Raw genomic sequence first — 16,069 nt, forward strand, 5'->3', positions numbered from 1 at the left:
TGACTATTTCCAGTCACTGGTGGACCGCGGCTGGGGCGGCGCGGGCGGGGCGGGCGGCGGCGAGGAGGAGGAGCGCAAGCCGCGCCCCATCGGCACGGAGCGCGCCTGGAAGCTCACGGCCGGCGACGACTGGCCGCAGCACGCGCCGCTGCCCGCCGCCGCGCTCGTGCCCGACCACGACCGATACCAGGTACCCCGCGCCGCGACCGATATACACGGACGTGATTATATGTGTGTAAAAATACTGCTAAAGTGCCCGACCACGACCGATACCAGGTACTCCGCGACCGATACCAGGTACCCCGCGACGAATACCAGGTACCCCACGACCGATACCAGGTACCCCGCGACCGATACCAGGTACCCCGCGACCGATACACACGGACGTGATTATATGTGTGTAAAAATACTGCTAAAGTGCCCGACCACGACTGATACCAGGTACCCCGCGACCGATACCAGGTACCCCGCGACGAATACCAGGTACCCCACGACCGATACCAGGTACCCCGCGACCGATACCAGGTACCCCGCGACCGATACACACGGACGTGATTATATGTGTGTAAAAATACTGCTAAAGTGCCCGACCACGACTGATACCAGGTACCCCGCGACCGATACACACGGACGTGATTATATGTGTATAAATACTGCTAAAGTACCCGACCACGACTGATACCAGATATGCGCGCAACCGATATACATGGACGTGATTATATGTGTATAAAAATACTGCCAAAGTTAAATTGTGACCTATTTTATCAATACTTGTTATCAATCTATGTATACTAATATTATAAAGCTGAAGAGTTTGTTTGGTATGAATAAATAAAAATTTTGAATTTTGTTTGAAGCGCTAATCTCAGGAACTGGTTCGAATTGGGAAAGGCTTTAGGCTATATAACATCACGATGCGACTATAAGGAGCGAAGAAATAATGAAAATGTGAAACAAAATCGGGGGAAATTATTCATCTTCGAGGGCTTCAATAATGCCCAAAATAACTATTCCACGCGGACGAAGTCGCGGCAAAGCTAGTCATAAATAAAAGTATTTTTCGTTTTATCGTCGCGTATATCGCGTACATGCTTGTGACATGAAACACAGAAATGTCCGTAGCCAAGCGTGGGCGAACTTGACACAGGAATTTCTTTCATGGCGACTTATAAAATTTTTCATTTAACAATTATTTACAATAAGATTCTTACAAACTATTGTCTCATATTTATCTATACTAATACTACAAAATTGTGTGTTTGGTTGTCCGTTTTTTATAATCCAATACGGGATCGGTTCCCCTGCAAAGGTTGCGGAGTTCAGATAGAAGTCGCTTCGTATAAAAACGTGACTCACCCCAATCCAGGATTCATAGTCGAAGGCATACCCCGGGCTCCAGAGTGACGAGTATGCAACCGGGTCTAAAGCCATGAGGAAGAAGACTACATACATACATACATAAAATCACGCCTCTTTCCCGGAGGGGTAGGCAGAGACTACCTCTTTCCACTTGCCACGATCTCTGCACACTTCCTTCGCTTCATCCACATTCATAACTCTCTTCATGCAAGCTCGGCGGTTTCGGGTGCTTAGGAAGAAGACTCATTATGATTTTTTTGTGATCAGCAGCAGCCGGGCGTGGGCGTGGGCGTGGCGGCGGGCGGGCTGGAGCAGTACGGCGGGCTGTCGCTGCTGCACACGCTGCAGTACGTGCCCGCCGCCACCGAGCACCACCAGCACCACCGCCAGCCCGACAAGCAGGTAGTTCATACCGTATCAATATTATAATATATACTAGCGACCCGCCCCGGCTTCGCACGGGTGCAAAATTATAAATGTTATTATACATAAAAATGAAAAATGAGGATGAATGAAAACAGGTTGACTAAGCAGATATACATGGAGGGTGTGGAGGGAAAAGTCGGAGTGGGAAGACCTAGACGAACGTATCTTGATCAAATTAAGAACGTCCTGGTAAAGGGTCAGGTCAAAAGTACCTGAAACCGCCGAGCTTGCATGAAGAGAGTTATGAATGTGGATGAAGCGAAGGAAATATGCAGAAATCGTGGCAAGTGGAAAGAGGTAGTCTCTGCCTACCCCTCCGGGAAAGTGACGTGGTTTTATGTATGTATGTACATAAAAACCTTCCTCTTGAATCACTCTACCTGTTACAAATAACCGCATCAAAATCCGTTGCGTAATTTAAAAGATTTAAGCATACAGACAAACAGACTAAAATAGCGACTTTGTTTTATACTATGTAGTGATGCGTAAGTCTATCTGGTCCGCTTTCACAGCTGAACAGGTAGATCGATTGGTAATTTGGTATGATTTTAGCCGTGTTATAACACTGGATACTTTTTTAATGAAATAACTAAAATGGGGGTGAAAGTATGTATGATAATCACGTCTCCTCCGCTTTCGCAGCTTAACCGCTGGACCTATTTGAATTTATCATAAATGCTGCCCGTGCGAAGACGGGGCGGGTCGCTAGTTTAAATAGATCAATAGTTGGAAGGACTAACCGAACGAATGTATTTTGATCAAATATGTGCACAGATAGTTTTTCAGTTTAGAGACCTATATTAATGTATAGGGATATACATTAATATAGGACTACATCATCGTGAATGTTGTAAAAAGCAATCTTTCACCTTATACAAAAAGTATGTCCAAAGATTGATCTTGTTAATACGGACACGGAGATCAGACTGACAGTTGCTCTACGTGATACTAACATAGCTGTCCTGTTCGTTACAGAGTTGGAGCAAATGGACTCACTAGAGAAGGGTCTACCACTGCCTTAGTTCGCGCGCACTAGTTCCGAGGCGCCCGACCGCGCCTACTATCCGGCGAGGATTATATATAATTGTAACCCTTGGAAACGGTGTAGATATTAGTGAGAAAGATTATATTATACAGATTATCTATATACATATTAGAGAAAATGTCCTATCGAGAAGAGAACTACTTATACTGTACGATCGACTGAAGTGAGCATTAAACAATTCATTATAATGAAACTCGTGAGGGGAGTCGGTGTAGTTTTATTTGTTACTGCCGCAGCGTTAGACAAATTATGATTATTATAGTCGGCGCCGTTTCATGTAGATATATATGATGTACGTGTAGTAGGGAGCTTGGAATCTGATTCCTGGCGCCGCCGCGTTTGGTTGCCTTGAGCGGACCCAGCCGCCGTTATTATACATATTTTACACTCTATATTATGGCATAATACGATATTAATTTCTATGATTGATATGCTCGCAAATGAGACGGAATTATTAAACGTGTATTAATAAATTTGCTTGTACATGAAGATTAAATATCATATATTGATGCACTGTATCCACTGGTGTTTTTAATAATACCACCTGTTTTTTCAAATAATTCTTTTTTATAGGTTTATTTGGGTAATGTGTATATTTTTAAGTAAATTATTACTGAGGACGTTGTCTCGAATATTAAAGCAGGATATGCGGTAAGTTCTAGGCAAATAAACCGTTGTCAAAATGTCTTGCGTGTGTTCTTGAATAGGGCCTATGCAAATGTTTTGAGTTCATTACATTACGACGAAATAAAAGTTCTGTTTACATAAAATATAAATCGTTTATTGATATCATTAATAACGTTAACCCTCTGCGAACTTTAGAGATTCTTTAAAATAAATATGAACATTATGCGTAACACGAAAAGTATAAAAATATGACCTGATTTGAATTCTATATAATTACTAGATAAAACCAGAGATCTTAAAAAAACTTTTAAATGCATAAGTATCACTGACAAAGAGCAACATTTAAATTAGCAGGTTATTAATTAAACATGGAAACATTTGGTTATAAATCCTTAAAATTACAATTTATTAGATTATGTTAAAAAAGAAACACAGATATTAACATAATCTGGGAAGAGAATATTTTATAAAATCTAACAATGATAATAAATCCTACAGTGGAGTGAAAACAAAATTAAAGGGCAAGCATTTCTTTGGCCCCAAGTAAGTTGCCAAATTTAAATATGTGCTTGCTGAATCCAAAGTGGATTAATTAGTTAATCATTTGTAGCTAAAATATCTTATTTGTCCATAAACCTGTATATCAAGGCATTAAAAACTATCTATAGATCTTGGCCTAATAGGTATCTGTGCACTTTTGACACGACTGTACAAAAAAAACTACCTTTAATTTTCGATATAAAATCAAATCCTTGACAGTCTATTCCTCAATAGAATCACTGCAGAACATAGAGTAAACACTTCACAACTCAGAATGTTTGGAGAGGATCTTCTGTTCAATGTCAGCGTGCATCTTCTCCACCTTCCGCGAGTGCTTCTTGATCATCTGCTGCTGCTCGTCGAAGTGATCCATCTTGTCGCCGGTGGCTGCGATCTGAAAATTCATTCAAATCTTGGAAAAAACTTAAATATATATAAATATGAGGTTTACATTACAAATGCAACCAGATTACAACTTTTTGGAAGAACGTGGTATTTCGAGTCTTACCGTTGTTGGCTCTGTCTACCCAGTAAGAAATAAAGACGTGATATATATGTGAAAAAAAGACTCGTTTGTTGCCTCCTAATTGTCCAATTTAAGAGGACAGCAGTTAACGTGGCCGTCCGTTTATGAAAGAAAACTATTTTGTATATTACTAACCCGGTTTTGATGTTACTTTTTAAGTATTCTATCAGAATGGAATAATTCCTTTCAAACAAAAAATATCACAGAAATTGGGAAACTCTTTTCTAAAAATTTTTGAAAATCAAAACAATGTTAAAAAAACATGATTAAAGAAGTTACAATTAGTCAAGTAATGGTTTTGGAAAAATAAATAAGGAAAAATATACAAGGAATGTCTCCTATCTCGGGTCTGCTGGATGAGATTTCTTTTGAAATAAGCAGAACCTTTGGAAATTTGGTTCTTGTGATTATTATTCTCGATGTTCTCTGTGTATAATAAATTAGTAAAAAAAATAAAAAAGGAAAACTAAAAGAAAAATTGATGATGACCTTGCTGTCGAATTTCTCAACTTTTCTTACATGGTCGGCGTGGAGCGCGCGCAGCTTCAGCAGACGAGACTCGTAATGCTGCAATTCCACCTGGAAATTACACGTAGAATCTTGTCATCATCATCCATCTGGTTTAAGTCCCGGTTGCGTCACCACCTCTTTGGAGAGGAGCCCTAGGTCACAATGTTTCTCTCACCGTTAAAGCATCGGTTAGTTATCAAAATAAATGTTGATAACTCGGTAGAGAGACATCCTCCGTAAAAACTATCGCTGTTTCGCTTTTTATTATTACTTGAAACGGGACAGCGATAGTTTGTCGCGCGATAAAAAGGTCGTCGCTCATGTCTTCTACGGGGGATGGTCATGGTCTAGTAACCATTCAACCATAGACGTTTTATTAGCAGTTTTAAAAAAATCTCATCAGAATGCATTCCAAGCAGTTAGCCTCAATCTTAGTGTCCACTACAGACAAAATGAAGTGACACATGCTGTGCAAGGCAGGTAGTACAGTACATAGGTATTTTACAAAATAGAATTTCACATAGGTGAACATTTTTCTATTAGCTCCATTTAAGCCTTAAAAGATGAAGATATAATAAACCTAAGATAGTCTAATATAAAATATAGGTGGAGATAACAGCAGGTATACCTTCAGGGACTCTAGCTCATCAACAGTGAAGTTTGCAGCTGTCGCCATCCGCCATAGTCCTTGTACCTTGGGTTCTATAAATTCCTTGTTATTTGGACCTGGAATGAGTGTGATATAAACCGTAAATTCTCAAAACTATAAATAAACCATTTTTATAACATGTTCAGGCAATCATCTTTTAATGGAACTGAAAATACCTCAAGTTGGTAAGATATTAAAATTTTAGCTTTTAGCATGTATACACATTTTTCTTGCACATAGGTAACTCTTAATAAGACACTAAAACGTGCAGTGTGGCACTTAAGAATAAGACCACTCCATATCTTTCCCATGGATGTCGTAAAAGGCGACTAAGGTTGAATTTAAATTCCATTGTTAATCCATACAGCTAAACGTGGCCTTTCAATCTTTTATCTGTTGGCTTTGTCAACCCAGCATGGGATAAAGACGTGATAATATATATATATATATATGCACACGAAAATTAAGTCTACATTCCAAATACCTCTGGCTGTAATTCTCTGCAGCCTGTCAAAGCCGTCACGGAGTCCCCTGTGCTTGTCCCTGATCATATTTGTCTTATCAGTGAAATCATTCTTGATTTCATTTGTTTGTAAATTACCACTGATCTCATTGTACTTCTCCATTTCTTCCTCATTTATTGCATCTAAAAAAAGAAAACATACCAATATTACAATAGCGAATGTATATCTGTAGCCTGTAATATTTTTACGACTGAACTGCGCGACCGACTTGTTTACTGGTGCAAAAATAAAGCTAACTTGCCGATGGATGACAGACAATTTGGAATTTTCTTCCACGACTCTCTCAAAGGTCAACACTGGTCAATCAATGCCTACTTAAATGTCTGATATCATCACACCTAGAGATGAACAGTAGGTAGGACAAATATATAGTTAAACAATATAACATACAAACATATGGTCACGTCTATATCCCTTGCGGGGTAGACAGAGCCAACAGTCTTGAAAGACTAAATGGCCACGTTCAGCTATTTGGCTTAATGATAGAATTGAAATTCAATTAGTGACAGGTTGCTGGCACATCGCCTAAAAAGAATCCCAAGTTTGTAAGCCTATCCCTTAGTCGCCTTTTACGACATCCATGGGAAACAGATGGAGTGGTCCTATTCTTTTTTGTATTGGTGCCGGGAACCACACGGCATATAACAATATAACAAATTAAATGAAATAAAAATTGATATTTTCAATATACATACATATAATCAATTCATCGGTATGGTCCTATCCCAAAGTGCCGACAATCACACGGCAACTTTACAATATATAGATGTAATAAGCTTTATATTGTAAAATATAAATATTGTAGTTTTATCATGACTTGAGATTAAGAACTAGGTCGATGACCTCGTCAAATATAGTCAACAACAAGATACTGCATGGGTTTTTTTTTTTATAAAACATTTAGTGTGTTTGACCTCAATCTGCCTGCCGCGCAAGCTCATTCACTCTTGCCTTGAAAATTTCCAAGTTACATTTATAGGACTAAAGGATAGGCTAAAAAACATGGGATTCCTCTTTTAGACGACAGGCTAGCAACCTGTCATTTTATATAAATCACAATTCTATCAGTAAGCTAAACAGCTGATCGTGACTTATAAGTATTTTCAAGACAGTTGGCTCTTTCTACCCAGCAACGTTTATAGACGTGATTATATGTATGTATATGTAGGGGAAGAGGAAGAGAGATGGGGGGAGGAAATTCCAAATCGTAGCAGTTCACATTATAAAAGATTTGGTGAATCGCAAGTTGCGAAGGGAATAACGACCATGTACCATTTTGAATGATTTATTTTAAATTTGATTTAAAATTTGAAATATTTGAATTTTTAAAACTTGTTCCATTTTTATGAACTTTTACTTTTATATACCTTCTAGTTAAGTTACTAATATATACCTTCTATATTAGTATGCGTAACACAAAAGTAATTAAAGCAATAAATCAAGAAAATGAATATTGTTCTTGTTTTTTATTTTGATAAATAGGTGTAGTAATTTTAGTAATCTAAAACATACATACACATATCGACCAACCAGTTAATGATATCAGCAGATGTCATGTCTGCTGTAATATGCATCATTTCACAGGACTTCTAACCTAATAATAATATTTTTTTTTAAATCATATATTGATTTAATTTTTACATAATTGATTTTTTTTTTCTTTTTGTAAACAGTTTTCTTTTGTTTTGTTATTACATAATAATTACAAAACAGTCATTGGATTTCAAAGAATATGTACAATGATGGACTTATACTTATTGTGATTTCATCTAGTCAACCAAAATATAAAGGAAAATCCTTAATCAAAAGGGCAGTGCACATTAAAGCATTGAGGATGTGTTATAAGTCTTAGAGTGTGTGCAATACTTGCCTGCAAAGATCAGTCTGAAGGCTTTGATTTCTGGCATTTTAAAACTATAGTCACTCCAACTCTTTCATGTGGATATCATAAGAAGAGACTAAAGCAATATGCACTTGGCGAAACCAAGGGTAGTTTCTGAAAGTTGGATAAGACAACTCCAAATCTTCCCATGTATATTCAAGATAACTTTGGAAATACAAATAAATATGTTAAAAATTATATAACTTGGAACTTACTATCATAAGTATCTTTCTTGCCATCCTTCGCATCACTCAGCAGATCATAGTACTGATCAATCTTGTCCTGGTGATGCAGGAATTCTTCTTTGAGTGCTGACAGCTCCTCGCTGGTGAAGCCAGATGTCTCTGCCTTGGCCCACAGCTGGTTAAGCTTCTTATCCTTGAATATGCTCCTGTTAATGTGGTCATCAATGGCAGAGTTGTGAGACTGAAAAGTTGAACTGAGTTGTATATATACAGGTATATATAATATTGTATATACAAATGTAAAAATCGCCATTATTAAAAATTGTTTTTGAATATAAACAATTCTTAACTTTTTTCTGTTTGCTTTGCAAGCTGATTCATATTTATGTAGAATATCAACTCACTGGATGGTCCTTCTGCCTGCCAGCACCATCTTCGAAATGTTCCCGTAAGCCGTAGTTGTTCATGATAGTAGTTAGCTTACGCCTCAACTCTGCCTCTTTGAGTCCTTCCTTATCACCACCTTCACTCTTAACTCTTTTATATGTTATTTCTTCCTTATCTTGGATCATCAGATCACTATAGAGGGACTTTAGTTTAGGCTCCGTTAGTCGCTATAAAAAAGATCTTAATATTACTACAGAAACACAAATTTTAAATATTTGATTTATTAAAGCAAAAACGCCCCCAATATTTCTTACTTACATGTTGTGCTTTAGACCACAGAAGATTTAGTTTGTTCATCCTGAAAGGTTTCTCTAAAGTCCTGAAATCAACATCCTTGTTTTTTATATCACTTTTCTTTTCATTTGCTGACTTGGAATATTTATTTTCACAGAAAACTTGAGAAATTAACAGAATAAGTAAACAAATAACATTTCTCTGAAATAGCAACATGTCTAACGCGCCTCTTATCAAATTTATCCTAAGCCTAAATACAATTTTTGTTTGACTTTCTTTATGATGGTTTCACGGTTTTTTAATCAAATTCTTAATCTTTTCTTTCTTTCTTTTCTATATTATGGCAAATTCTTAATCAAAATAATGTCTATTTTAGAGAAAAAAATTTAACGATGATTATGATGACGAATATGACTTTGATTTGTATTTTGACTTGGGATTATGACAGCTAAGTTGGGATTTCTTTTTATTGGCTTCTTTCTGTAATAGGTGGAAATGTAATCGAGGGGTGTTCAGCGTGCCACAGTTAAGACTCAGAAGTTTTTGCAATGTGCTTCATTACCAAAATCTTTTACGCATATATACAGAAAATATACATGATCAATAAGGATGACTAACGCTATACCGAGCCAAAAGACGACGGTAGCTCGGTCACCGGGTCGTACCATGCCTCGTGAAATGGCAAAGACGAGCTTGAAGTGCACTCATCTGAGCAAAAATAGTAGTGCAACTTGACTAAAATCATGAATTTAGACGATTTGGAATTGTCATCGTTTTGAACGACGAAGAATTTCATTAATCTTTAACCACAGTAGAATACAGGCAACAGGTTTGTTATCATGCAATGGAACGGGGTCGAGCCAAGGCAGGACAGAGTTATTTCTAAGGATCGTCCATTGCTTGCCCATCATTCGGTTGAAGCTCGGTTGTGAGTGGGTGAGTCCATACGAAATATTTGTAACAATGATTACCGACTAAGGGAAAGAATAATAAACTTGGGATTCTCGTTTTAGGAGATCGGCTGGCAACCTGTCACTACTAGTGACAGGTTGTCACTATTCCATAACTAAACCATACGGCTGAACGTGACCATCTGGTCTCGCAAAGTCTCTGTCTACCTCGTAAGGGATACAGACGTGATCATATTGTGGCGACATCTCAACACCATACATCACAACAATAAAAAATCATCTATCATCGCTCCCGCTACAATATAATACCTGCACTCAGTCCGGATCCAATAAAAATGTATATAACATTCTTCTTTCGGCAACAAAGCGTGATAAAACTGAAGATAGTTATCGCTAAATGCAACTTGGTTACATACGTCTTATTTTTATTGTGCGTTGCGTATTTTACTTAGCGTGTAGACATCTTTTCTCAGTGCTGTGCTTAGTTTATTCCTTTCTAATTTTAGAAACTGATTGATGAACTGATTTTTTATTGCAAATAAGCTTTTCGTTTCGTCGTACTATCCAATTTAGAGCGTAATGCTATTAGTTTCGTGCTCGTATCCAATGCCAAAATAGATAGATACCAAAAAATATATATATTGTTCATTTTATGTTCATAGACAAGTTTTTTCTGTCTTTTCTTGACACGGATTTTGACAGCGTCATTTGTAATTCGTGGTAAACGTTTGGGAATTTTGTGCCATCGTCTACAAAGAGTGATTCAGTTGTTATTTTCGTATTTTATTATTTAAATAATTTATATATTGGGTAAAGCTTAGTAGTTACTATAGATAAGACAATTAACAATGGTAAACATCTACTGACGTGAATATTTCAATAAATTTATTCGTTTAAATGAAGTAGGTACCTCGTAGTGTAAAAACTCTGTACAAAGCGGATTCTCTTCCCCATCTGAGAGTGCATCCGTCTGCGAGATCGCGGCCGCGATCGTCTGGCTAGCCATTGCTACTTTCTCTCGCTGATGCCTCGACGTCGATTACTCAATACGTTGTGCAAACTCTTGCGGGTTCGACTCGATGTTCTAACGGTAGTCTACAGGCCGCGAGAGCAAATGTCGGTCGTGTGACTGCGCCAATAACTGTCGTTTGACTGTGTTCGGGTTGTGATGTGCTATAGTTTGTTGTGATGGTGGAACGGGATGGTATGCGTCGGGGCAGCGGTGGCGGCTGCGGCTGGGGCGGCGGACTGCTAGGCCGCTGGTCCATCCGACGATTGCTGTTGGATAGCCCCCTCGTCGGCAGAAGATTCGCCCACTCAGGTACTGATCAGACCTTAGAATCATGATCCTTAGTTGATTGAATAACAATATACTTTGCAGTAAAAAATATTATTTTCTAACAAGTGAATGGGATTCCTATTATACTGTAGAATTTTATAAAGACAAATTTTGTGATGATTATTTTTTATCAGCATTCATATTCCAATAAGTTCTCATAAAATAAAGTGGGTAGCTGATATATTTTTAAATATGTCTACAACAGACCATGTCCATGAACTTTTAAATGAACTGATGAGAGTTGATCAGAAGAATTTATGAGTATTGCCAATTGTTAGATGTCAAGTCAATAAGTTGGAATATTTTTGATCAATAATGGTCCAATGAAAGAGAAAAATGCCTAGGTATCTACTGTTTGTACATATTGTGTTTTATATGTAAGGCACTTACCTTAAGGAAATGAGAACGAATTGATAACTGCTATAAAGTCAATAAAATAAATAATAAGTGTGGTTGCCGGCACCAATACAAAAAGAATAGCACCACTCCATCCATTTCCCTTGGATGTCGTAAAAGGCGACTAAGGGATAGGCTTATAAACTGGGAATTCTTCTTTTAGGCGATGGGCTAGCAAACTATCACTATTTGAATCTTAATTCTATAGACAGTTAACAGCTGAACATGGCCTTTCACTCTTTTCAAGACTTTTGGCTCTGTCTACCCCGCATATATGTATGTATAAATAATAAGTAAAGTGACCATTTAATCTTTGGAGGGGTCTTTGCTGACTGGTAAACAGACCTGCAAAAAATAAATAAACAACTAATATTAAGTTAAAAAGTGCATATAAGTGTCGGTAATTTATTTTATAAAATTAATTGTAGCTTTTAGCTTTAAGTTATCTGAATTAAAGGCTTTATTCATTCTTTATTAATTTACACATTATCTAAAGCAGGTATCATTTGTGAATTAAAATGAGTGTGAAATTTTAGCCCTTGCAGACAATAGTGACATTTTGAAATAAAGCTAATTCCCATTTTCTAAATTTGCAACAATCATCAAAGATACAAAACATACTTTCATTCCAATCACCATGCAAATTCATGGAAAACCTACATATTTACAACAGATAAGTGATTTATTAGCAATTGATTATCAAGATAATGCTATTAATGTCTTGATTAAATATGGATTGGTTTGCTTAGTAAAAGTATTTATATTATCTGTAAGTACTTAAATGAAATTATGATAAATTTTACTGTATAAACTGATCCAATGTTTTCTGGAATGGCCCACCCTAAGGGGCTCTGCCTACCCCTTAGAGGGCTACGATGTTTTAAGTGAATGAATGTATGACTACACTTTGTGATTTCTTTATTTTGACTGAATTCCATAAAGTTAAAATAAATATTACATACATACATACATAAAATCACGCCTCTTTCCCGGAGGGGTAGGCAGAGACTACCTCTTTCCACTTGCCACGATCTCTGCATACTTCTTTCGCTTCGTCCACATTCATAACTCTCTTCATACAAGCTCGGCGGTTTCGGGTACTTTTGACCTGACCCTTTACCAGGACGTCCTTAATTTGATCAAGATACGTTCGTCTAGGTCTTCCCACTCCGACCTTTCCCTCCACACTCTCCTTGTATATCTGCTTAGTCAACCTGCTTTCATTCATCCTCTCCACATGACCGAACCATCTTAACATACCCTTTTCTATTCCTGTAACTACATCTTCTTTCACATCACAACATTCCCTTATCACGCTGTTCCTTATCCTGTCACTCAATTTCACACCCATCATACTCCTTAACGCTCTCATTTCCACTGCATTTATTCTGCTTTCATGCTTCTTTTGCCATACCCAACTTTCACTCCCATACATTAATGTCGGGACCAACACGCCCCTGTGCACAGCCAGTCGAGCCTTTTTGGATAGTTTCTGACTGCTCATAAAGGCATGCAAAGCTCCATTCACCATGTTCCCCGCGTTCACTCTCCTTTCAATATCACTATCATACTTGCCATCTGATGTAAACTTTGATCCTAGATATACAAACTCTTTCACTTGCTCCACTTTTTCTCCTCCAATCAAAATATTACATGCTGTCATTTCTTTCTCCATTTCAAAAACCAGTGTTTTAGTTTTACTTACGTTCACTTTCATTCCTTTCTCTTTTAAAGCTTCATGCATACAGTTTACCATCTCCTGTAACTCCTCCGCTGATGACGCCAGTATAACCTGATCGTCGGCATAGAGCAGACATTTGACGAGTAACTCATTCATCCTTAATCCACTTTTAGACTCTTTCAAATCTGTCAAACAGCTATCCATAAATAGGTTGAACAGCCACGGTGACGCAACACATCCTTGCCTAACGCCTTTCTCAATCTTAAACCACTCAGTGTGCGCTCCGTTTATCCTGACACAAGCACTCGAATCCTCATATAAGGATTTCAGTGCTCGTATTAAGAGACTGCTCACCCCATGCATAGAAAGTGCTGACCACAATTCATTCCTCTCAACTCTGTCATAGGCCTTTTCCAGATCTACGAATGTGCAATAGACTTTTTGACTCTTGGCCAAAAACTTTTCGGCTATGCACCGCAAGGAAAAGACCTGATCAGTACATCCCATTCCCTTTCGAAATCCCGCTTGAGCATCCCATATTTTGTCATCAGTTTCATTCCTGACTCTATTAATCAATACCTTAGCATACAATTTGCCGACGACGCTAAGCAGGCTTATACCACGATAATTTTTGCAGTCCAGCTGTGAGACCCTTTTCCTTTGTAAAGTGGCACGATAACAGCCTTACACCAATCTTTTGGTACTCGGCCGCTTCTCCAACACAAATTGAAAAGGCAGTACAACTGACTAGCTACTACGCCTTTTCCTGCTTTAAGCATCTCGACCGACACTCTATCACACCCAGCAGCCTTTCCCGCTTTCATACTCTTAAGTGCTTCCACAATTTCGAACATTTCAATTTCGCCTTCCATCTCATTCTCTTTTTCTTCGCTATAGCAGAAATCTTTCTTATTTCCTTCCTTTTTTTCAAATAAACTTTCAAAATAGTCCTTCCATATCTTTAGTACACATTCTTCTCCTTTCACAACGCTACCATCCTGGCATCTGATCCTAGTCAGCTCTCTGGTTATAGTATTTCCTCGGGCTGACCTTACGGATTTCCAGAATACTTTCAGATTTGACTGAAAGTCTTCTGATAGCCTTTTATCAAAATCCTCTTTATACTCTTCTTTCTTTCTAATCACAGCTTTCTTAACCAAATCTTTCATTTTCTTATATTCCTTACGTGCTTCATTCACATCTTCATCTATAACCTCTTGCATTCTTAAGTTAGCTTTTGCTGCTAACAAATCCAGCCATGCTTTCTTCTTTAATCGCACAAGTTCTTGCACATCTTTACTCATCCACGCATTTTTGTGATTTTTTCCTTTCCTTCTTCTACTTACACCACACACTTCAACAGCTACTTTCACAATTCTTTTTTTAAATTCCTTCCATCCATCTTCAATATCGCTCATTTCCTCTAAATCTTCAAATTCATCCTTCAGTCTATTAATATACTTCTTACCTACATCCATATCTTGCAAATTTTCTACTTTTACTCTTTCCAAAGCGCTGGTTTGCTCCCTTACCCTGTGCCGCCAGCGATTGAAGATACCCCTTATCCGGGATATCACCAGTAAATGGTCCGAGTCAATGCCAGCACCGCGATATGCACGGGTATCCAGCACTTTGTTCTTCAATCTTTCATCTACAATCACAAAGTCTATCATACTTTTTAAAATACCTTCCACTCTTGTGTAGGTGTGGATCTCTTTATGTTGAAACATTGAGTTCGACACAAAAAGATCCCACTCTAGACAAATTTCTAATACACTTCTTCCATTATCATTCACCTTTTCGTCACCAAACGCACCAAGCACCTTTTCATATCCATCACGCTTTACACCCACCCATCCATTAAAATCACCTAACATAATAATCTTCTCATTTGGCTTGGTAACTTTCAATACTTCTCTTACACTATTCCAGAACTCCTCGTTTTCGCTTTTTGCTGATGTTGCACCCCTCGAACCCACACCCCAAGGTGCATAAACACCTAGAACGAAGATCCGAGTGATTCCAACTTTCAGCCTAATCCATAGAAGACGAGGGCTGACACACTCATACTCATTCACGCACTCAGCCATTCGTGCAGAAAGAATTAGACCGACCCCTTGACAGCCTCGGCTGGTACTGGAAATTCCAGACCAATACGCCGTGTAAGGGCCGTGCTGCGTCGCGTCGCATCCTTTCCGCTTCGTTTCATTCACGCACAACACATCCAAACGTCTTTCATCCATCATCTGGCATACTTCCTCAATCTTATCCTTCATTCCTCCTCTTACATTCATCGTCGCAAAGCGGCTTTCAGCAGACCGCATACCGCTCCCGCCGGGAACGAGACGTGATGGGGTGCGGACACCATCGCCGCCATCTAGGTGCTCTTTCAAAAAATTTGCATCCATGCGATTCCCACGAGACGCTAGGGAAAAATTTTGTCCGCCCCAGCAGAGCCCCGCATGCCAGGGTAAGGCTAGCCATTACCTGGGGGTCGCCCAACCCCATGGCGGAAGTGGCACGCTCGAGACTAGGCTCGCCCCTAGCCATGCATCCATCGGCGCGGCAGACCTTAGATTGGCAGGGATTTACATTAAAGAGGAATCCCAAGTCTATCCCTTAGTCGGCTCTTACGACATCCGTGGGAAAGAGATGGAGTGGTCCTATTCTTTTGTAATGGTGCCGGGAACCACACGGCATATTTTAAATAAATATTTTTTACATTTATTGCTTTATTAAACATTGGGTAAACTTAATGAAGTAAAGCTTGTCTTTGTGTGCGGTCCCT

General features: G+C 38.5%; 3 protein-coding genes across 16 annotated transcripts in view; 2 read left to right on the top strand and 1 right to left on the bottom strand.

Moving 5' to 3' along the window:
* LOC106133065 (ankyrin repeat domain-containing protein 17) overlaps positions 1-3,348 on the top strand; it is a 52,572-nt gene extending 49,224 nt beyond the window's left edge. For 13 of the 14 annotated variants that reach the window (XM_060946376.1, XM_060946367.1, XM_060946365.1 and 10 more), the window contains 3 exons: positions 14-190; positions 1,627-1,761; positions 2,761-3,348. In XM_060946376.1, coding sequence (XP_060802359.1) covers positions 14-190; positions 1,627-1,761; positions 2,761-2,784 — 336 coding nt within the window. In that variant the 3' untranslated portion in view covers positions 2,785-3,348. The remainder of the gene's footprint in view (positions 1-13; positions 191-1,626; positions 1,762-2,760) is intronic. The other variant, XM_060946366.1, reaches the window with a different exon arrangement.
* A 286-nt stretch (positions 3,349-3,634) lies between these two features.
* Positions 3,635-9,357, bottom strand: LOC106133108 (alpha-2-macroglobulin receptor-associated protein). Its single transcript, XM_013332721.2, has 7 exons — positions 8,979-9,357; positions 8,678-8,887; positions 8,304-8,514; positions 6,167-6,328; positions 5,662-5,759; positions 5,013-5,102; positions 3,635-4,391 (listed from the first exon to the last, which is right to left on the bottom strand). The coding sequence occupies exons 1-7, from the start codon at positions 9,168-9,170 to the stop codon at positions 4,260-4,262; spliced, it is 1,095 nt and encodes a 364-aa protein (XP_013188175.2). The 5' UTR covers positions 9,171-9,357; the 3' UTR covers positions 3,635-4,259.
* Positions 9,358-10,549: 1,192 nt separating this feature from the next.
* Positions 10,550-16,069, top strand: part of LOC106133125 (E3 ubiquitin-protein ligase RNF19B) — a 43,184-nt gene continuing 37,664 nt past the window's right edge. Inside the window, exon 1 of the mRNA XM_060946029.1 lies at positions 10,550-11,186. Coding sequence (XP_060802012.1) covers positions 11,054-11,186 — 133 coding nt within the window. The 5' untranslated portion in view covers positions 10,550-11,053. The remainder of the gene's footprint in view (positions 11,187-16,069) is intronic.

The sequence above is a fragment of the Amyelois transitella genome, chromosome 10 (assembly GCF_032362555.1).
Source record: "Amyelois transitella isolate CPQ chromosome 10, ilAmyTran1.1, whole genome shotgun sequence".
Lineage (NCBI taxonomy): Eukaryota > Metazoa > Arthropoda > Insecta > Lepidoptera > Pyralidae > Amyelois > Amyelois transitella.

Excerpts from the sequence above, each read along its gene's own strand:
- LOC106133108 (XM_013332721.2), bottom strand. The coding sequence starts at position 9,170 with ATGTTGCTATTTCAGAGAAATGTTATTTGTTTACTTATTCTGTTAATT. Across the intron at positions 5,103-5,661 it reads ATGAGCTAGAGTCCCTGAAG|GTGGAATTGCAGCATTACGA; the intron begins GTATACCTGCTG and ends TGTAATTTCCAG. Across the intron at positions 4,392-5,012 it reads TTGAGAAATTCGACAGCAAG|ATCGCAGCCACCGGCGACAA; the intron begins GTCATCATCAAT and ends ATGAATTTTCAG.